This window comes from Marmota monax, unplaced genomic scaffold (assembly GCF_021218885.2).
Source record: "Marmota monax isolate L192 unplaced genomic scaffold, Marmota_monax_Labrador192_F-V1.1 WCK01_AAM20220418_F8-fsc00148, whole genome shotgun sequence".
Taxonomy (NCBI): domain Eukaryota; kingdom Metazoa; phylum Chordata; class Mammalia; order Rodentia; family Sciuridae; genus Marmota; species Marmota monax.
The window spans coordinates 4,399,419-4,421,303 of record NW_026693034.1 but is presented as its reverse complement, the minus strand read 5'-3'; the positions used below and the strand labels follow the sequence as shown (position 1 = coordinate 4,421,303).

At 53.5% G+C, this 21,885-nt stretch overlaps 1 protein-coding gene and 1 long non-coding RNA gene across 8 annotated transcripts in view; one reads left to right on the top strand and one right to left on the bottom strand.

Moving 5' to 3' along the window:
* Window positions 1–9,771: 9,771 nt before the first annotated feature.
* Tnrc18 (trinucleotide repeat containing 18) overlaps window positions 9,772–21,885 on the top strand; it is a 93,622-nt gene continuing 81,508 nt past the window's right edge. For 5 of the 7 annotated variants that reach the window (XM_046453724.2, XM_046453723.2, XM_046453720.2 and 2 more), the window contains exons 1-2: window positions 11,397–11,764; window positions 13,675–14,104. In XM_046453724.2, coding sequence (XP_046309680.1) covers window positions 13,918–14,104 — 187 coding nt within the window. In that variant the 5' untranslated portion in view covers window positions 11,397–11,764; window positions 13,675–13,917. Of the gene's footprint in view, window positions 9,913–11,396; window positions 11,765–11,915; window positions 13,352–13,674; window positions 14,105–21,885 lie in introns of those variants that run through there. The other 2 variants (XM_046453719.2, XM_046453718.2) reach the window with 2 other exon arrangements.
* LOC124098772 (uncharacterized) lies at window positions 12,071–15,354 on the bottom strand. Its single transcript, XR_006853690.2, has 2 exons — window positions 15,195–15,354; window positions 12,071–14,416 (listed from the first exon to the last, which is right to left on the bottom strand). It is a non-coding gene; the product is annotated as an uncharacterized LOC124098772 (long non-coding RNA).

Sequence of the window (21,885 nt, the reverse complement as noted above, 5' to 3'; positions counted from 1 at the left end):
TCGGTAAGTTAATGAGGCCCTAAGCAACACAGCGAGGCCCTGTCTCAAAATAAAAAATAGGGGCTGGGGTTGTGGCTCAGCAGTAGAGCACTGGCCTAGCATGTGCGAGGCCCTGGGTTCGATCCTCAGCACCACATAAAAATAAATAAATAAAGATATTGTGACCAACTAAAAAATAAAGAAATAAAACGGGCTGAGGGTTTAGCTCAGTGGTTAAGTGCCCCAGGTTCAATCCCAGCACCGAAACCAAACAATAACAAAAACAGTTGGGGACCATTTATTGATAACACCCCTTTTTTCCTCTAGCCTGTAGTCCTAGAGGATTTGTCCCCATGCAGTGCTCCTAGGACCCTGTCCTCCTCCGCCTCCTTGGTGACACTCATAACCATTTTTTTTCTTTTTCGTTTTCATTTTCTTCTTCTTTTTTTTTTAAATATTTATTTATTTATTTTTTAGTTATTGGCGGGCACAACATCTTTGTTTGTATGTGGTGCTGAGGATCGAACCTGGGCCGCACGCATGCCAGCCGAGCGCGCTACCACTTGAGCCACATCCCCAGCCCCTTCATTTTCTTCTTTATCTCTTTTAGTGGTACTGTAGCTCAAAGCCAGGTTCTTACACATACTAGGCACTATGGTATGCACTGTGTCCTCAGGCCTTGCATGGGAATTAACTGTCAAACAAATGTGAAAAATGAGGCTGAGGCAGGAGGATTGTAAGTTAAGGGCCAACTTTGGCAACTTAGCAAGGCCGTATCTTAAAAAAAAAAAAAAAAAAAGATAAATAAAAATAAAAAGGGCTGGGATGTAGCTGAGTGCCCCTAGGTTCAATCCCCAGGACTGCAAGAATAAAATAAAAGGACTAGGAGTGTAGCTCTGAGTGGTGGTGGAGTTCTTGCTCTGGATTCAATCTCTAGTCACACACACACACACACACACACACACACACAGAAAAATAAACTCTGGAATGAGACACAGCCGTAGGGAACTGTTAGCCAGTAGAGTGAATGATCTGAATGCCGGGCTGAGCAGCATCTACATACGGGGACAGCAGGTGGCCTGCTCCTATGCTTTTTTTTTTTTTTAAATATTTTATGTACATTTTTTTAGTTTTCGGCAGATACAACATCTTTGTTTGTATGTGGTGCTGAGGATCGAACCCAGGCTGCACCCATGCCAGGCGAGTGCGCTACCGCTTGAGCCACATCCCCAGCCCCTCCTATGCTTTATTTTGGTCTGCAGGGTATTAAAAATAGTGCCAAGGGCCGGCCATGTAGCTCAGTGACAGAGTGCTTGCCTACCATGTGTCAGGCTCTGGATTTGATCCCCAGCACCGAAAGAGGTGGGGCAGGCAGGAAAAGAACTTGAATAGGCATTTTTGTTTTGAGTGCTGACGATTGAACCCACTGAGTTACATATATCTCCAGCCCCACTTCCTTTTCTTTTTTGAGTCAGGGTCTTGTCAAGCAGCCGAGGGTCTTGCCAAGTTGATGAGGTTGGCCTGGAAATTGTGATCCTCCTGTCTCAGCCACCCAAGTTGTTGGGTTTACAGGGGTGCACCTCAACACCTGGTGTGAATAGACATTTCTCCCAAGAAGATACACAAAAGTCTCATAAGCACTTTAAAAGAGGCTCAACATCACTGATCATTAGGGAAACACAAATCAAGGATGGCTACTATCAAAAACCCAGAGAAGAGCTGGACCTGGTGGTTCACGCCTGTAATCCCAGTGGCTTGGGAGGCTGAGGCAGGAGGATTGAGAATTCAAAGCCAGCTTCAGCAAAAGTGAGTTGCCAAGCAACTCAGTGAGACACTGTCTCTAAATAAAATACAAAACAGGGCTGGGGATGTGGCTGAGTGGTCAAGTGCCTCTGAGTTCAATCCTCAATACACCCTCCCAAATAAACAAAAAGGACTGGGGACATAGCTCAGTGGTACAGCACCCATGGGTTCAATAGCCAGTACTGGGGTAAAAATAAAGGAAGGTCATTTGATACCTGCTCCAACATGGATGAATCTTGAGGACATTATAAAATAAACCAGATACAAATGGACAAATATCACGATTCCACCTCTCTGAGGTCACTAGAGTCGTCAAATTTCTAGGGACAAAATAGAACTGTGGGTGCCAGAGCCCAGGGTTGGGGGGAACTGGGAGTTAGTACTTAATGAGGATAGTTTCAGATTGGGGAGATGAAAAAATTTTGGAAGTGGATGGTACTGATGGTTTCATGACAATGTGATTGTGTTTAACTCCCTGAGCGGCATTTCAAAACAGTCAAAATGGTAATTTTTGCTCTATGTATTTCACTACAGTTAAAAAAAAAAAAGTGTCAAGGTGAACAAATGAGATGTCAAGGTGCAACTGTAGCAGACATCACCCAGATTCCCTAGTGCCTGACTCTCCTCCCCTTGGTCACAGGGAAGACTCTACTCCCCAGCACCCTTTAGTTGAGTATGGTCATAGCTATGGACTCAGGGCACTGGAGACATGTGACTCTGCACTGATCTGCCCTTGCCCTGCGATGGCTTTGCAATGAGGTAGACAACTTGTGAATTCTAATGACTTGGGCTGCTCAGACCAGCTGTCCTGGAAAGTCAAGCTCAAGCTGAACAGAGGACGAGCAGGGGACAAGGCATCTTTGTTTTACATTAAGCTGTTGAGATGTTGGGGATGTTTGTTACTGCAGCACAACACATCCTGAAACAATAGCCTCTCATGTGCAGGGGCAGATCTGGTACTCCTGGGGGCGGTCCCAGGCTGGAGCTGCAGGGAGCCATTCCCTGTACCTACCTGTTCTCCGGTGTTCCTGCCTCTTTTTTTTTTTTTTTTTTTTAGTTGTAGGTGGACACAATACCTTTATTTTATTTACTTATATAGGATGCTGAGGCTCGAACCCAGGGCCTCACACATGCTAGGCGAGCGCTCCACCACTGAGCCACAACCCCAGCCCCTCCAGCCTCTTTTTTTTTTTTTAATATTTATTTTTTAGTTTTCAGCAGACACAACATCTTATTTTTTTATTTTTTATTTTTATGTGGTGCTGAGGATCGAACCCAGCAACCCGCACATGCCAGGCGAGCACGCTACCGCTTGAGCCACATCCCCAGCCCTCCAGCCTGATTCTTGCAGGCACTTGAATCTGGAACGGTGTAGTAATCTGTTCAGGCTGCCATAATAAGGTACCACAGATTGAGTGGTGTAAACAATAGAAACTTATTGTTTCAAGTTCTAGAGACTTGAAGCTCAAGATCAAGGTGTTGGGTCTCAGAGGGGCTGGTTCCTCCTGAAGGCTGAGAGGGGAGGATCTGTCTTGGCCTCTTTGGAGTGTAGATGGTGGTCTCTTGTCCATGTTTTTCCACATCGTCTTTCCTCTATATCCGCCTGTCTCCAAAATTCCCCTTTTTTATAAAAAGACACCAGTCATATTGGATTGGGGCCTACCCCACTCCAGTATGACATCATCTTAATGAATTACATCTGCAATGACCCCATTTCCAAATAAGGTCACATTTTGAGGTATTGGAAGTTATTGAGGTATATGAACATGAATTTTGTGGGGAGATCACTCATCCCATAAGAGACCACCTCCCAGAGGAAGGAGCTGGGCCAAGTGGGCAGGTCTGGGCAGGGATGCCCTGGGGGCAGCAGAAGGAATCAAGTGAGCAGGTCTTTTTAGCAGGAGTGACTCTTGAAGGTTCTTCAGAGATTTCCTGTGTTCACAGGAATTGGGTGTGCAAATGAGTGTGTGTGTGTATGTTGCAGGGGGTGGGTTCTTGCCTCTTGCTCATCTCTAGGGACAAGAGAGCAAGACAAGAAGAGACAGTGCAAGGACCCTGGGAAGGGGCTGTCAAGGCCTGATCTTTGGGGTTTGTTTTTGACTTTCTGCTGATTGTAGAAATGCATTGATGTGGGTGGGGGTGGGCACAGAATGGAGGCAGGCAGGAAGGCAAGCTTTCAAAGCCGTAGCCATGGGAAATGTTTTTATTTTCTGCTTGAAAGAAAATGCCAAAGAAGGATAAAAGGAAAAAAAAAATAGGGAGGGAGGTGAAGAGAGTGAATGTATGTGAATGCTCGCACACGCACACGTGTGTGTGTGTGTGTGTGTGTGTGTGTGAGACGAGAGAGAGAGAGAGAGAGAGAGAGAGAGAGAGAGAGAGAGAGAGAGAGAGAGAGAGAGAATGAGAATATACCTGGGAGCCCATTGGCCCAGCAACCTGGGAAGGGTCAGACCCTGCCATTCCCTCCTCTGACATGTTCCCACTGGCCAGGGGGCACCAGCCTGCAGGAGGGAGCTGGGCAGAGCCATGGCAGGCCTAATTGCTGCCACTCTGGCTGGGTGGCCTTAGGTTCCCCCACTTCTAAGACACACTCGGACCCGGAATGTGTGCAAGCAGTAGGGAGAGCCGCTGAGGGACACCTTGTGCAAAATCAGAAGGCCCCAAGGGAACCCCGTAATCCCAGTTACTTAGGAGGCTAAAGCAGGAGGATCCCAAGTTTGAGGTCGGTCTGGGCAACTTAGGTAGGACCCTGTGGCAAGATAAAACTTAAAAAGGCGGGGGCTATAGTTCAGTGGTAGAGCACTTGCCTAACAGGCTGGCCGTGGTCCTCCTGAACTCCAGAGGAATGCTGCCTTGGGTTAGCCAGACCTCACCCAATCTCTACTTGCCCCAGGCCAAACCAGGGACTCCCACCAATCTCGGACCTCCGTTGCCTCCCCTCCCCCCACCAGGGGTAGGACAAATTCCACAGTAGCCAAGAGAGAGGACTGAAAGGATACAGGTGGGGGTGGCAAGGCAGGTGGTCAGCTTGTTAGGTGTGCTGAGGGGCTGGGAGTGTAGCTGACTGGTAGAGAGCTCAGCTTTAACACACATGAGCTAGGGGATCCATGCCCAGCATACGCACACGCACGCGCGCGTGCACACACACACACACACACACAAAAGTGGGGAGATGCTGGGGTTTCACCTTTCAGACACTCTGCCTGGCTTGGTAGATGATGCTTGCTGCCACTTTCCAGCTGTGTGATTGTCCCTTTTCCTTTCTGCCCCTCAAGCAGAAATGGATAGGACAGTAACCAAATCACAGGTCCAGGGGAGAGATGCCCAGGACATCCCAGGGAACTTTCAGAGACAGGAAAACAGGGGGGAGGGAGGGCTGGCAGCCCAATCCGGAGGCACCACGTGGGTTAGGGAGGTGGGAGGCGAGGAGGGCCTCTGGGGGCCGGGTTGGCAGTGGAATTTGCTCCAGAACCCTTAGCATGCACGGGCCTGCTGGGGAGGTGCAGAAGCCCAAACAAAGCAGGGACCAGGGGTGGGGGAGGGGAGTGGAACTTCTGAGAGACTAGGCAGCCCCCTCCTGGGACACGGACTCCCCACCTAGGTGCAGTGTCCCTCCCCAAACACACGTGCTGCCAAGCCCTCCATTAGTCACCCTGGCACTGACATACATAAATCCCATTAGTCACACCCCACACAAACTCGCTGCGGAACACACCCAGTCACACCCAGACAAAGACCGAGGCCCCCTAAGACAGAGGCCCGGCATGTCGGTGGGGGTTGGTTCCCCAGGGCCTAGTACAGTGCAGCGAAGCTCAGGCGCCGGACACATCCTTCCCAGAGTAGCCGATCCTCCTTTTCCAAAGCCCCACAAACCGCACACAGCCCCCAAATAGTCACAGTGCCACACCCCCACCACAGATCGTCCCCATCCCCTGTGGGCACACATACCACAATAAACGCCCTTGGCCACCCCCTTCTTGTGTCTCTGGGGTGGGGGTAGGGCTGACTCTGGCCCCCTCCCCCAAGCCTGTCCTCGGACGGGTCTGGCAGGAAACATTCCCCAAGGTCACCCGAGCTCTTCAGCAGGCGGCCCCAGGAGCTGATTTATTGGCGGTTTATTTGGAGAAACGCTATCGCTCTCAGATTCCGGGGGGGGGGGGGGCGGGGAACGCTCGCGGTGGACTTTAACCTTGGGCTGAAACCGCAGCGCTTTGTTTTCCGCGGCGCTTCCTGGGGCCTAGCAGGGGCGGCTCGGGCGGAATGTGGCTCTGCAGCCTCTCCGCTCCCAGGCTGCCGCCGGGGCGAGGCTCAAATTCCTCTGCGTCGGGCCGGAAGCCTTCAGTCCCTCCGAAAGTGCTTCTAGAAATTCTAGGAAGAAGCCGGAGCTCCTTGGGTGAGGGCAACCTCAGAGCCAGGTTTCCAACCGCCTCCCCCTTTGCCATCGCTTTTTGGGGTCATGTCACTGTCACCGTGAGACTTTGGGGGGGGGTGCACCAAGGCGGGGATGAATGCTTTTTTCTCCACGATTGTCCCCACCAAAAGCCCCCAAAACCTCTTCGGTGGTGGTCGGGCTCTGTCGCGCGACCGGATTGCTCGGTTGATGTCGGGCACCCGTGGAAAGGCCTGTTCCTTGCCCCTCTAGCAAGAAAAAACAAAAAAGATAAAACTCTGACGACATTAAACGTTATTGTTGGAAATGTACTCTCTGGGGCTGTCCCCCTGACTAGGATAGGAAGACCGTCGCCCCCACCAGGCTGCCACCAGCGCAAACGACCGATTCCTGCTTTCTCCAAGGTCTATTTGCACCAAGGCTGAAAAGGGGTATCCTCGGCAGGGGGTGGCATGGCGCGGGGTTGGGAACCCGATAGGTCTCCGACACCGCGCCTGCAGTCATCCGGCTCATCTCAAGCTCCCCGCTGCCCCCAGGCCCCTCTAGCGCCCGCAGAGGGATCCCGGGGTGCAGGACTAAGCAGGGTCCGAGGAGGTGGGTGGTCGCCTGAGCTGAGAAATCGCTCAGTCCTTGGCCCTGTTCTTGCTCCTCAACGACTGCAGGCGGTCCGTGCACCCATCCTTCATAGGAGGGTAACCGAACCTTCATAGGAGGAAGTGTCAGGCCAGGAGGGGGGGGGTCCCCACCCCAAAGATGATCGGTGAAGCTCTGGCCACCTTGGGGTCCGAAACTCTGGTGATGGATGGTGGTGGCACTGAGTGGGAGGGAGGCCGTTCCCTCTCTGGCGAATGGGGAAATTCTGGCATGATTCCCTACTTGGAGTCGGGGCCTCCAGGCCGTGACCAGGAGAGCAAGGCGCTTGGCTTGGCGCGGGATGCGAGGCCAGCCCGGAATACCCGCGCATAAACTGCAGGAAGCAGGGCCGGCGCGGAGATTTATGGCAGCAGCCGGCCTGCGGCGCACCAAGCGCGTCTCAGTCCTTTCTGAGCCAGACAGTGGAGTGGAAGACCCGACCAGGGCCATAGGAAGAGGCCAGGGACGGAGGCGGGGCCGAGAAGAGCCAGAATCCGCTGCGGCCAGGCTTGGCGCAACAGCCCCGGCTTTGCCCGCCGTGCGCCCGGGTCTTGGCTGCAGCAGGGCTCTAGCGCCGCCTCCCTGGTCTTCCTGGTGGGTCCGGGCGTCCCTCCGCCAGGCGCCGAGCCGCTGCTGGGCCAGACTCAGCTACAGACAGCGAGGATGGCTGTCCCCAGTGCGGCCTCTCCGGGTTTTAGTGGCGCCCTGGCTGAGAGCTTCCCAGTTGCCGAATCTAGGACCTGTGGAAACTCTGGCCGAGAACACCCTGCCCCGGCCTCCCGAGCCGGCAGCCGAAACCGGAAAGCCTCGGGGCCCCTTTCTCTGTGGAGTCTGGATGGGCCCAAACCTTCCCTAATCCTCGGGAAAGGCGGTTCGGGGCCAAGGGTGGGGCAGCTAGGGTGTCCGCGTTTTGGAAAGGATCCGGGCTTTTTTCAGAGGGTGTAGAGAGAACGTGTCCATGCTGCGACACCAAGGTGCTAGAAGAGCCAGGTTCAACCTTGAATTGGGCAGAACTGGGAGGCGAGGGCTCCCACGAGTCGGACCTGCTGGCGGCTGGCCCCGGTGCGGGGCTTGTTGCCTACAAAGGCACCGCAGGGGAGACAGCGGGCTCAAGGTTGGCTTGTCCTTTGGCTTTACAACAAAGGGGGAGAGTTTTGTTAGTAGGGAAGCGACCTGGGAATATACAAAAGGTCTGGACGGCCAGCCCGGGCCGAGGATAACCGCGCTGAGCCAGGCTCGCCTAGGTGGGTTCTCCCGGAATTGTGGTTTGAGGCTGCGTGGAGGTCCCCTCATCCCGGCCGATTTTCCGCCCAGTCAGTACAAAACACACACACACCCACTGCGTCAACACAGTTTTTGGCCACTGATCCCGCGGGTAAACAAGCTAGAGGGGGTGGGGCGTGGAAGATGGCGCCTGGACTTGTGGCCTGGGCAGTGGACACCCGCTTTTCACTTTAAATGTGGCCTACCAGGGCGGCGGGGGTGTATTTTCCTAGACCCAGAGGCCCAGCTAGGGTTGCACCCGAGGCTCCCCTGTGATGGAGCGGGTCTACGAAGGGGCCGAGGCTGCAGCCTCTACTCCTCTTGGGATCGGTCCCACGCCCCAAGATGGCTCCCGGCAGCTGTTTACTCAGCGGCTCCGGGGCACCAGGGCGCAGGGCCGAAGAGGGGGCAAAGACCAGGGCACGCAACGGTTGGTTCCAGCGGGCCTGCCCGCGTCCACAAGCGAGGCAGCCCCGGAGGAGCAGCGCGGGCAGGATCAGTCCTGTGTGCCCCGCCGCGCGGCCAGGATCCCGGAGCGGTCGCGACCCCAAGCCCGGCGCCTGGTGGCTAGAGGGCCGCGTGGCAGCTCGCGAGGGTGAAAGAGTGCATGGGGAGGGCAGCTCAAGGGGCTGGGGCGCACACATTCCAGCGGGGAGGGGGCCTCTTCTGTCCTGAATCGGGCCCTAATGAAATGCCAGCTCGCTTCGCCAAGCCGACGAGGCGCACACACTTGAAAAATGCAAACGCCATTGGCAAATCCAGGGCAAACAGGCAGAATTTTTATTAGCAACTAAATGATTTATGGCACACATACCCCGCCGTCACAATTACGGCGTCTTGGAGCATCCAGGGGTGAAAACATTAAACATTTATAAAAATAGGCCTTTGTTTTTTTCCACCCCGCAAGTCTTTTGTATTATTCCCCACCCCAACTCTCGCAAGATACGTATTTTTTTCTTGAGCTATATTAAAATAAAACCATTCCAGATCCCGGGCGGGCTAAGAGGGTGGGGGAATCAGGGCCTGCACTCCTAATATTGGAGGGCGATGGGGGCGGGGGAAGCGCTGGGGACTCGGGCGTGGGAGGGCTTACTGGGAACCCACAAAGGCCTCAGGATAAGACTCAAGGGCGCTGGGCGCCCCCACACACGGCCCCTTCCCTTGCTCTGGCTTCCAGCAGTCCCGCGCAGCTCAACTGCATTTATTTTATTTCTGCAGTCGCCCCCCTCCCCTAAGGCACACAGACACAATACCTCCTTTCTCTAACCCCCCTCTCCTTTCGGTCTTTGCTTCTGGCCGTCCTGGGGCTGCACCGGGCATCTCCCGCCGCCCCGGTTGCCACTGAGACCCGCGCGCCCAGCTCCAAGCGCGGACACCGCAGCTTGTTCCCCTTGGCTCCGGCTATTTTCGTTCCTTTCTCTCTTCACTCCTCCCTCCTCCCCCGCGGAGCTCCAGCTTCCAAAAGAGGGCAGCCTAGAAACCAGCGCAGGAGGATCCAAGAAGGGCAACTTGAAACTGCCCTCCTGAGGCCGAACTTTTTTCCTCAAATTTATCCTGGAATTAAATTAGACACCCCCAGTTCGCTCTCGAACCCTTCCCCCTTTTTTCTAAAAGTGGAGAAAAGAAAATAGAACGAATGGGCGCTAACTAGCTCATTTCCCCCCCCTCCAGAAAAGTTGCCTTAAAAATGGATTAAAAAAAAATAGGAGCAATGCGAAAACGCTGAGTCCGCAGCGCGGGGCGAAAGAGCGGGCTTCTCTTGTTTTAATTAAAATCCTATCACCACGGTTGCTCTCCGAGGCAGGATCAGCAGGATTTCTGCCCCTTCAAGCTTCCTTTCGAGGGTACGTAATGCCTAGCTGGACTCGGGTGCCTGCCGGGGCTGCGGAGAGGGTGCGGGGCCCCTAGGACTGTCCCTCCGGCAGGGTCCGCATTCCCTGCGCCTCTAGCCAGATAGGTTTGCCGCTGGCAGCTCCCGGCTACTCAACCCAGAAAGGATTTTGCTGAAAGCGCAAAATAAAGTACAAAGTCTGGGGGATTGGGGCTCCCCTCCCCCTCTGGCCGCCGTGGCCAGCCAAGCACTTTTGGGCTTGGCTGCTGCTTCCTCTGAGCTCAACAGATTTTTTTTTTCCCCCGGTCTCGCCCTCCCTGGAGGGGGCGCGGCGGATGGAAGGCGAGAGAGGCCCCCAGCCAAGAGGTTTTTAATATTACACTTTAATAGGTTTCAGAAGGCCCCGTGGAGAAATGCTAATAGGCTGAAATGTCAGAATCGAGAGGGATTCAGCTTGCGCTCAGCCGATCTAATCCTTTTTTCTGCTCTGATTTTTTTTGGGGGGGAAGGGGGAGGGGACCGCCCACGCCAAGAGGGGCTTCGGGGAGGGGCTCGCGTTGCAGAAGCACCGCAGCCCCGGCCGGGGCCAAGAAGGGGGCGCGCCCTGGCCCGCGCGCGTTTCTATAGGAACCCCCTTTAGGAGATTAGACTCACCCGCTGCCCGCCGCCGCGGCCTCTCCAAAATATTAATCAGTAACCATCTGACACTGCTTTTCAGGGAGGGACCCGCAGGCCGGGACAAGGAAAACGGCCTTCTCGCCTGCCCATCCCACCCGACTGCGCTCCTGGGGGAGAGGGAATGAATCGCTGCTTTGTTTTAAAAGGAAGGAAAAGGAAAAAAAAAAAAAGAAAGAAAAAAGAAAAAGCAGCCCTTGTCTGTTTTGGCGTCTCCACCGCGCGTTCTAGAGGCGCACCCAGGGGAGGTGGGGGGCCGGGGCGTGGGCACTGGGTGCAGTCCGCCGGGCCCCAGGCCCTTCCCGGCTCGCTCGGCTTGTCACCTCCTCCTGCGAGCAGGAAGCTGACAGCCGGCCCATTAAACCGCGCCTTGCAAAGCCCTGGATTGCGGCGACAACCATCTTCCTCTATTTTGATCACTCAGCCCAGACGCTGGAGGAGGGGGGAGGAAAAGGGAGGAGAAGGAGGAAGGGGGGGCCCGAGCTGGTGGAGGGGGAGGGCTGCCTAGAAACGGCCCGGAAAAATTCTCACCACCAGTTTTGATCATTCAGCCCCGCCGAGGGGAGCCTGGAAACTGCTGGAGCCCTGAGGTCCGTAATTGGTTTTATAGGAATGGCTGAGGGCCAAGGTGTTTACATGCGCGTGATGGGCGGCGCGCGCGGCCAATGCTCGGCGGCCGGAGGCTGGCCCTGGGGGGGGGGCGGGCGCCGGGGAACAATGCGTGTTTCTTCGCCTGCGAGGGCTCCCCTCCCCCAGCCCCCGCCCCCCCCCCGCGCTAGCTTTTTTTTTTTTTTTTAGATCCAGCGAGAGGAACTTGAAAGGGGGGTTGTGTAATGTACCTTTTCCAATCCCGGGCTGTATATGGAGATTTGGGATTCTTTAAACCGGCGCTACCTGGATTTTATTAAAAAGCGGGGAGCTCGGCGGGAGGAAAGCTGGCTTTTCCGGGTGCTGCGGGAGCCGGGCCGCGGGAGGGCGGAGGAGTTGGCGCGCGGAGCGCTCGGCCCGGGGAGCGGTTTTCTACCAAAAAAAGGAAAGGCGGGCAAAAAGTGTGAGGCGGCTGCGGGTGGCGGAGGGGAGCGGCGGCCGCGGGATGGCGGGCAGCACCGGCGCCTAGCTGCGCCGAGAGTCGGGGCTGCTACCGGAGTCGCTGTCGCTGGAGCCCGGAGCTCGGAGCCCCGCCGCGCCAGGTACGCCGCTGGTCCTCTGGCTGCCCCGGCCGGGCGCGAGGGTCTCCAAACTTTGCAGTTCGCACCCCACCACCCCATCCCGCCTGCCCTTTGGGTTGTGCGAGGGTTCCCGAAGCTGTCCGGCTGATGGGGACGAAATCGGGGGCTAGGGGCAGAGGGCAAAGGGGGCCCTGGGAAGGTGAGGGCTGACTGCTGTTCCTTGGGCGCCCACCCGAGTTCCCAGTCCGATACAGCCTGCACCACATCGCCGAGGGGCGTCGGTGCCCGGCAGGCGGCAGAGGCGGGGGAGCCGGGGACGCCGAGACGTTTTCGATTATAGGCTGTTTTTAATTAAAAGCCGGAATTCAGCCATTTTAACTGCATTTAAGAGGGGGAGAGAAGTAGGGAAAACGCAGCGGAGCCTGCGGTTGTCCACGCCAGCTTCTTTACCATTGCCAGGGTGTTCCGGGGAGCTTCACCCCGACTCCCTCAAGCTGGGGCGCCTGGGCATGCTCCGAAGCGCTGGCTTTTAAAATAAAGCTTCCCTAAAAACATTATTTTAAAAAATCATTGGAAGCTCATCGCCTTCTTGAGACTTGAATCCTCGGATGTGACGATCTTAGATTTTTCCTAAGCAAACGCGGATCTGGTAACAAGAGCTTGATGCAAGGGAGCGAGGGGGTGTTTGAAACCCAAACCACGTTAAAATAGCCACCCTTAACAAAGTGGAGGAGGAGGCCGGGGGTCTGCAGCTAAGAGGGTCTGCAGCTTGAGAGGCTGGGCGCGGAGTTGGGGCGCGGGGCTGGTACCCAAGAGCGGGCGGCTTTGGCGCGATCCGCGGCTCCAGAGAGCCCCGGCCTCCCGGAATCGGGAATCAGAGCTGCGGCAGGCGGGCTGACGGACAGCGAGGGAAGGGTGGGCTCCAAGATCCCTTCCCGCCCCCACGGGAATCGGCAAAAGACAAATCTTTTAAACAAACAGCTTGAAACTGGAACTACAGGGGGATTTACCCAACGCTGGGGGAGGCGCCCCCCAGCCGGCCCGCGCTGCGAAGGTTTTCTTTGTAGATTATTTTTTTGGGGTAGGAGAAAGCTAGGGTAGGATTGAGATCCTTGATCCCCTTCTTTCCCCTCTGACGCCCCCAAATCCCCAGCTCCAGGTCAAGTCCTCGGGCCACAGGATTCCCAGGCTGGGGCGTTGGAAAATGAAACCAAAGCTTGTTTTGAAGGATTCTTTCCAGTCCTCAGGCGAGAATGCCACGTCTCGGGTCCTCGGACTCAGGCTCTGAGACTCACGGTGACTGGACAGGGGCAACAGGAGGGGGCAGCGGGCCTCCTTAGAAATAATAAACCCGCTTCGCACCCTCCCTCCCGAAACAACAACAACAACGAAAAGCTCCAAACCAAACACTCCTTTGGTGGCTCACAGGGCGAGCTCAGGAAAATCAAACTCAGAAAAGGGAGGCGAGGGCCCCAAAAGGTTAAATATTAAACTTTCCGGATTAGATAGTGACTTAGTGTTCAGGGAAACATTTCGAGCCGCTCATGAAAAGGTTTCACAGTTTAAAACCTCGAAGCATGTGACGCTCGGGAATAAAACACTTAAGAGGTTTGTATTTATGCTGTCCGGGTGCGGCTGGCCGAGTGGCCTTCCCCAGTTTCGGGAGGACCCAGCGGCTGCCGTGGTAGAGTCGGGTCTAGGGCACAGTGCTCCACCGGTCACTTTTCTGAGCCAGATCACCGGAGCCTGAAGCCGCTGCGAGTCGGAGCATGGAGTTTTACTTTTCGTGGAAAAGGGGCTACTCCCGATTTTATTTTTGGCCACCAGATCAGCAGCCCTAGACCCCGAAGGGCGAGGTGACTTTCTGAAACTTTTTTTTTTCTTTTTCTCCCCCCCTTGTCTTCCGTGGCCCGTCTCCTCTCCCTGCCAAGACGCCGTGTGCCCGGTCTCTCGAAACTCTTCCTGGCCACCCAAAGGGGCCCCACCACCGGTCGTCTGTGCGCCTCGGGCCACCGGCCCGCTTCCGAGCGCAAGCCCCGCTGGCCGCCGCCATGCACACCGCGGAGCCCCCGCCACCCGAGGACTCTGGGACTACATCGAGGCCGAACTTTTAGATCCCACTGAGCAAGGCCGGCAGGCCAGGTGGGGGTCTGGCCGCGGCACTCCCGCGGAGGATGGATGGCCGAGACTTCGGGCCCCAGCGGTCCGTGCACGGCCCCCCGCCGCCGCTACTGTCCGGCTTGGGCATGGACAGCCACCGCGTGGGTGCGGCTACTGCCGGACGCTTGCCCGCCTCGGGCTTGCCCGGCCCGTTGCCGCCCGGGAAATACATGGCCGGCCTCAACCTCCACCCGCACCCGGGTAAGTGTCCCGCGCCTTGTCCACTCTTCCTGACTTCCTGGGATCCTGGGGAGGGAGGCCTGGGAAGATCATGGCCTGGGTTGGGCACCTCTCGGCTGGCCCATTGGTGCTGGCGGGCTCAGCTCTCAGTACGGGGGAATCCCTGGGCCTGGGGCAAGGCCAGTTCCGAGGCCCCGACCAAGAGGTGCTCGGCTGTGGTCTCCAGCGCGCCGGACCCGCTTGAGATCCAAGCGTCTGCCGAAATCATAGCCACCAGGGGCCATGCCAGTCCCAGGCTCCTGTGGCACTACCCTGGGCTGGAGTTTGCGAAATCTGGGCGAGAAAAGAACAAGTCAGCCCCCACGCCCCATGAGACACCCGCTCCCCGAACTCGGATCTTTTTTCTTGGCAAACGAACGCCTTTCCCGACGCCCGTGGGCCCAGAGTTCTGCCCGCGACTCCACCACCAGTGCGGAGCCGCGGCCGGGAGATGCGGGGGGGCAGGCGTACGGTGAACCCAGCTCTGGGACCCCAGTTTCCTGTTGGCTTCTGCGGGTCTCTCTTCCAGGAGTGGGAGGGCAGTGACCCTGCGCCCAAGGGCTCGCCGCGCAGCAGGAACGCCAAGCCTGGCTGCTGCCTTTCTGAGCTTAGGGGAAAGAGGTGGTGCAGGGAGTGGATCCGCACGGAGCCTGGGCAGTGGAGGGGATACCAGGGGTCCAACAAGGAAAGGTGGAGGAGTTGTCCAAGAAGGCCCTGCAGCCTCCACCATCTCCCAAGAGGGACTCTTGGGCTGCGGCGGAGACTGCACTGGGCGGGCGCCGGGCAGGGAGTAAGCAGTTTGCCGAGCCCGGAGCCGGGCGCGATGGGAAGTGTGACGCGGGGCTGCAGACTTGCCCAGCCTGGGTGGGGGAAGACGGGTCCAAATTGCCCGGCTGTTTTCTGTGCCTGATGTTAAGGGAAAAAAGTCCACCTCTTCTCCTTCAAACTGAAGTTTAGAACTTTTACGATTTCCCGGGGAACTCCTGAAGCTCCTCTGGTCTTTGGTTTCTTGGAAGAGACACCTCGCCCCCCACCCCCACCACCGCCCGCCCGCCCACCCGTCTGCGCTCACCGATTTTGCTTCTCTCTTTGATTTTTCTCCTGGAACTTTTCAGGAGCTGGAGTCGCAGGGGCTCGGCGGGACAAAGGGCCTTTGTGAAGCCTCCTGCGGGGGAGGGGCAGGCGGAGATCCCCGCTGTCGGGGCACAAGGACCTGGCCCCCCCACCCCCCCACCCCTGCTGTGTGCCCCGCCTGGGTGCAGCGACATGGACCAGGATTTTCTTTTGAGTAGTGAGCTGCGTAGAACGTGGGGCGCTGGGCACCCCCGAGACAGGAATTGGGGGTGGCCTTCCGGTATACAGGCCATCTGGATCATCCCCTTGTGTGCGCCTGGCAAAGCCATGTTGATGCGTGTGCAAGTTTGCCTGTCTTTTCCATTCCTCGGGTCATGCAGTCCGACCCGGGGTGCTGGCAGGCCCTACGGCCTGGCAATCTGATCTTGGATCTCCCTGGCTGGCCTGGCTTTTGCTTGTAGTGCCGGCCGCGGGAGATCTGGCTGGGACCTGGTGGAGGCAGTGTCCTCTTGAGAGTAGTGTAGCAGTCACTACTCTGGGAGCGCCTTTTGCTCACACTGTTCTACGGCAGCGCCTGACCTGGCCACTGTAGTCCTACCGCCAGACGCTCATTTGGTGGATGAGGAGGCCAACGTGAGAACCAGCTGAGGAATTCCAGCTAGAGGTGACCACAGAGTCCTGCATTGTGGCTTCCTGCCCTTCCAACGGCTGGACTTCTGTAGGCTTGGCCGCTGAGGTCATGCAATAAAGGCGGGAAGGCCACCCCCATCCTTGAGGCCTTGCTTATCTTGGAGGGAAAAGTGGGATCCCATGCCCCACATCTCCAACTCTAGCAGTGGAAGGGACACTTGGACCCCAGGCCAATGCCCAGAGCTGAGCCCATACTAATCCCATTAGCTACCAGGTGGGAATTGTACCCCATTCACTGCTTGGGGTGGAGCCTGATTAGAAATTCCTCAACCCAATGCTCTCCCTCCCCTTTTTCCTTGTGGGGTGAGGTGCTAATTTTTCTCTTCCCCAGAACACCACCTTCTCTGTTCTTTGGCTGTGTGCTCCTTAGGTCTTGCCAGCATTATCAGCCCCATCTTTATTTGTTTGTTTTTGTACAAAAAGCTCAGAGAAGCTGAGTGATTTGCCCGGGTCACACAGTGAGGGAGAGGCTTTGCTGGTTCCCTCGTGGAGTTCGGTGGAGGGGCAGCGGCCTGTAACCCTGGTGTGCATTCCAGGTTATTTGGAACTGCCCCTGGAGACCTCTGGAAACAGGAGGTGCTTTAAGCAGATTGGGTTTCTTCCTCTACAAGAGGTAAAGGCAAGAATGAATGGGGTTTGGATCAAAGCAAGGTGGCATTTTCCTTTCCTATAACCTTGAGTATTGATACAGTTTGAGCAGTAAATATTCACAGCCTGGTCAGTGAAATGGATAAGTAAGTGACAAGCACCTGGGGGGCTGGGCTCTTTGCTCTGGGGTTGGGAGGCAGGTCACTGAGTCCTCATGCATTGCAATTAAAGAGCCATTAGCAGGATTTTGTACTTGGTTATTTATTCTCCCTGCCCCCACACCCTCGGCTGAAAGGGGGGTGGAACTCCAGTATCAGGATGGGGGAGGCCCTGCACTTTGGCCTGGCCAATGGACAATAGGGGGCCGTGGGCCTTCTGCAGGGCCCATCAGATCCATCTCTGGAATTCAGCCTGTCAGCCTACTGGGATTGATTTAGAAAGATTAATCAGGACTGGCTGGTGGAGTGATGGGATCCTGAAGATAAGGGAGATTGGCTGAGCTCTTCCTTCTCTGGTTAGAGGCATCAAGGGAGGTCTGGGGAAGGTTCTAGAAAATGGAAGGGCCTCTTGAGACCCCTGGCTCTTGCTGCCTCCTGGTTTCTTTAGTTCCCAAGCACAGTGCTTTCCTCTTTCCTCACTTGTTCATTTACTTAGCAAATAAATCCTGAGTGCTTCCTGTGTACCAGCCTCTGCTTGGGGACCTAGGACGCGGCAGTGAACCAAACAGAAGTCTTTGCCCCCGTTGGAGCACATTCTAGGGTGGGGGGGGCAGGCAATAAACACACAAATCACTGGAGGAAATAATTCTAAATAGGGACACAGGCCACAAAGAAAATAAAATGCCGAGGGTCTGGTTTGGCCCAAGGGTGAGGGGCAGGGTCAGAGGGCCTGACCTGGGTGATGGAGGGAGTGATCCTTTTTGTGTGTGTGAAGAGCTGAAGAGTTCTGTGAAGGTGACAGAATGCAGAATGCACAAGCCGAAAGCTTGGCCCAGGGAGAGTGGTTGAGAGCCGTCAAAAGACAAGATGGGGGGAGGTGGGTCCTGACTCTCCCTGAAGGCCTCTAATGAGGTCTTGGAATTTTAAACTGTAGGAATGAGGAGGGACTCAAATGGAGGGACATTTCACAGAACTGGCCTGTACTCTTAACAAATGTCAATGGTATGCAAGACAAAGGAAGGCTGAGAACTGCTCCTGATTAAAAGACTAAAAAAAAAAAAAAAAAGTGACAGCTAAAAGCAGTTTACTGCCCTGGATTGGATCCTGGATCAGGGAAGAAATGGCTGTCAAGAAGATCATTCATGGGGGCAATTGACGAAATTGGAGTATGGACTGTAGATGAACCGATAGCATCAAATCAATAGGTTCCATGAAGTTGATAACTGCCCTGGTTGTGTAAGAGAGTGTCCTTGTTCTTAGGGAATAAGAATGCAGAATCATTTAGGAACAAGGGACACCATACCTACAACTTCCTTGCTAGTTCAGGAAGAGGAAAAAAAAATACCACTGAGATATACGTGTATGGATATGGGAGACGGTGGAAAATCAAATAACAGACCCGTTCACAGTTGTTGGATCTGGTGAAGGTCATATGGTAGTTCATTGTACTATCTCAAACTTTTCTCTGAATTTGAAATTATTCCAAAATAAGCATTTAAAAAAATTAAGCTGGCCACAGGCCAGATACTGATAGACAAGGAGAGAAGTGGGGTGACTAGTTTGAGGCGAGGAGATTGCAGATGAGAGTGACCAGGGAGAGGAGCTGGAGAAAGCAAGGGTTCTGTCTGGTGGCTTGTGGAGGTTGGGCTGCTTCTCAGACAGTGGAGGGCAGGGAACAGGAAGGCCAGCCCCTGGGTTTTGGTTAGAACTGCTCATGGGAGGGATGGGAGGAACAGTTTGGGGAGAGGGTGGGATGGGCGCATTCTTTGGAATATGGCTGGGTCAGGATGCTTTTGTCTGGTAGATTAGTCTGCATTCTAACCTGATTTTACTCCCACCCGGCCACATAATCATCCACTCAAACTCCAGCCCATCATCTGAGGTGCCCCAGCCCAGCTGTTAAAGGGATCAGTTAGAGCTGCTCTCTGGCCAGGTCTTGGGCTTCCCCAGGGCCTGTCAGGGCCCTGACCAGCAGTCAGTCAGAATCAGGGTCCTTTTATTCTTTTTCTTTTTGCAAATACTGGGGATCGAACTCAAGGCCTTGCCCCTGCTCTGCCTTTAAGCTACACCCCTACCCCAGGGCCAGGGTTCTTCATCACACCTGCTTCCTGCAGAGGTCTGGCATCTAATTTTGGAGGAAGAAAGGCCATCAGATTGGTAGCCACTAAATCTCTTTGCCACCTGTCCCAGGCCATGAATGTACCCACTGTTAAATCTGAGGTTCCTCATGAGCTAATGAAAGTGATCAACCCTTAGCTCAGGGGAAAAAAAAAACCCAGAAAACAAATACCCGACTCATACATCCTTACTAACAATTTTACATATTTCTGAGCATGAGCCTACTGACGCTCCTAACCCGCAATCCCTGATAATAGATTGCTTCATCAGGAGGCAGGCTGGTCTAGGGTCTGAGGTTTAGGTCCTGCTCCTCCACTTACTGGGCATATATAGGACTCTGTAAGCCTCAATTTTCTCATCCATAAAGTGGGTTCATCAGTCCTGTTGAATTTGTTTGGTTCTTGTGAAGTTTGAATGAGCAAGCTCAGGCGAGGTCCCTAGCCCAGGTAGGGCCCTCTGCAGAAGTTCCAGTAAAAGTGATGGCTGTAATTACAGTGATCATTAGCAGATGATTCACAAATCCCTCAGGCTAGTCCAGACCTCTCTAAGGGCCTCTGGCTGGAGTACAACAAGAATTCCAAACTGAACTCATTTTTTTTTTTTTCCCTTTTCTGTTGCTGGGAATGGAACTCATGACCTTACACATACTAAGCGTGGGTTTTGCCACTGATCAACACCCCACCCCTCATCCTTTTTATTTGGTTTGTCTCCTTTTTTTTTTTTTTTTGTACAATAGCTATACTCTAAAATGCTCCAATTTTGAGTGTTCAGTTCACTGAATTTTTACAAAATGGACACAACCCTGCAGCCACCAGCCAGCTCAGGTTTCTAGCCCTGGGGCGACTCCTGGGTGTTCCCTCTGGTTTACTACCTGACTTCTGCCCCCAACCCCAACATCACTCTTATTTCTAGTGCTGTAGTTTAGTTTTGCCTATTCTGGAACTTTCTGTAAATGGAATGATGCAGCTTGATATCTCTCTCTCTCTCTCTCTCTCTCTCTCTCTCTCTCTCTTTCTCTCTCTCCCTTTTTTATTTCTGACTGCTTTCCCCCAATATTTATATTTGTGGTATGTAGCTGTACTTTGTAGTTTCTCATTGCTGTTTAGTATTCCACTCTATGAACATAGAACAATTTATCCAATCCCCTGTTGATGGACATTCAGGTTGTTTCCAGTGTTTTCTATGAGTAGTGCTTCTGTGAACGCGTCTTTGGGGACGTATATGTACACATTTCTTTGGATGTATAACTAGCAGCTGAGTCGCAGGGACAGGGGGTGTGCCTGGGCCCAACTGCAGTGGCTGTGGCTTTTCAGGGGGTTGTACATTTTACATTCTTGGCAACTGTGTGTGGGTTTCAGTGGCTCCGCATCTTTACCAATCCGGAATATTGTCACTCCTTTGAGTTCCGTCCACCCTGGTGTGCGTGTATTAGTATCTAATTGTGTGTGCATTTTAAAAACCTTCCTTTCCATTTTTTATTTTTTGTTTGTTTTAAACTTCATTGAAGAATATTTCACATCCTGTCAGATTCACCTGGAGAGTGTATAGTCCTGCTTTGTGTTTAATATTACATTTTAAAATAAAAGTTATACATCATTTAAGAAGTCAAATAGAGGGGCTGGGGATGTGGCTCAAGCGGTAGCGCACTTGCCTGGCATGCGTGCGGCCCGGGTTCGATCCTCAGCACCACATACAAAGAAAGATGTGGTGTCTGACGAACACTAAAAAATAAATAAATAAATATTAAAATTCTCTCTCTCTCTCTCTCTTTAAAAAAAATGAGGAAAGGTTTATTTGGGGCTAGGGATGTGGCTCAAGTGGTAGCGTGCTCGCCTGACATGCGTGCGGCCCGGGTTCGATCCTCAGCACCACATACAAACAAAGATGTTGTGTCCACCAATAACTAAAAAATAAATATTAAAATTCTCTGTTTCTCTCTCTCCCTCTTTCACTCTCTCTTTAAAAAAAAAAAAAAAGAAGTCAAATAGTGTTGGGAGGGTTATAAAAAAAAATGAGCCAGTCCGCATTTCTTCTCCTCACTTCTTTTAACTCGTTATTCAGTATTAACTAGTACTCTGGAAGAAGAGGATTTTGCATAGATTGCCTGACTGAATCCTGATTCTCTCATTTATTATGTGTGAGAGTAGTTTCTTTGCCTCTCTGTCCCTTGGTTTTTCTCATTTGTAAAATGGGGGATAATAATAGCATAGTCTGTGAGATTGTTCCGAGGGTAGTTCCTGCGGGTAAAGCATTTAGAACTGTATTTGGCATATGATAAGCATTTAGTAATGTTCATTATGATAATTTTTTTTTTTTTTTTTGTACCAGAGAAGGAAACTGGTGCCACTTAATCATGAGTACATCCCAACCCTTTTCGTTTTTATTTAGAGACAGGGTCTCACTAAGTTTCTTAGGGCTTTGCTAAGTTGCTGAGGCTGGCTTTGAACTCAAAATCATCCTGCCTCAGCCTCCCAAGTTGCTGGGATTATAGGCATGTGCCACGGTGCCTGGCCCACTATGATAATTATCGTCGTTACCGCCTCTGCCATTTCTACTGTACCATCCTCCCAATGCTTATGAAATATGGTTTTGTTTAAATCAGTTTTATTGTTATGGCTTTGTAAATATTGTTCACATTTGAGCCAAGTGGTGTAATAAGATTAATTTCTTTTTTCTTCTGGAGTTATTAATTGCTTCTTTTAAAAAATTGGTTGGGGCTGAGGATGTGGCTCAGTGGTAGAGCATTTGCCTAGCATGCATGAGGCCCTGGGTTTGTTCCCCAGCACTGCAAAATAAATAAATAGAAAATTTGCCAGATGTGAGCAACTTGCCAGTTTGACACAAGCCTCAGCAACTTGGGCCCTAAGCAACTCAGTGAGACCCTCTGGTATGCCCCCCCACCAAAAAAAATTGTTGGGATTATTATTATTTTTTAAGAGTCTCTGGCTTCCAGTCTCTTGATATATTTTACATTTGGTCATATTTATTGGATCTCTGCCCCTTCTTTTCTTGGAGGTACCCTTCCTGGAATTTTCCATCTTCCTTCTCTTCTGGTTGGTTGGTCCTTGGGCCTGCGGTAGAACCATCCTCCTTCCAACTCTCTTTGCTCTGCCGTCATGTTGGACTCCTTATTTC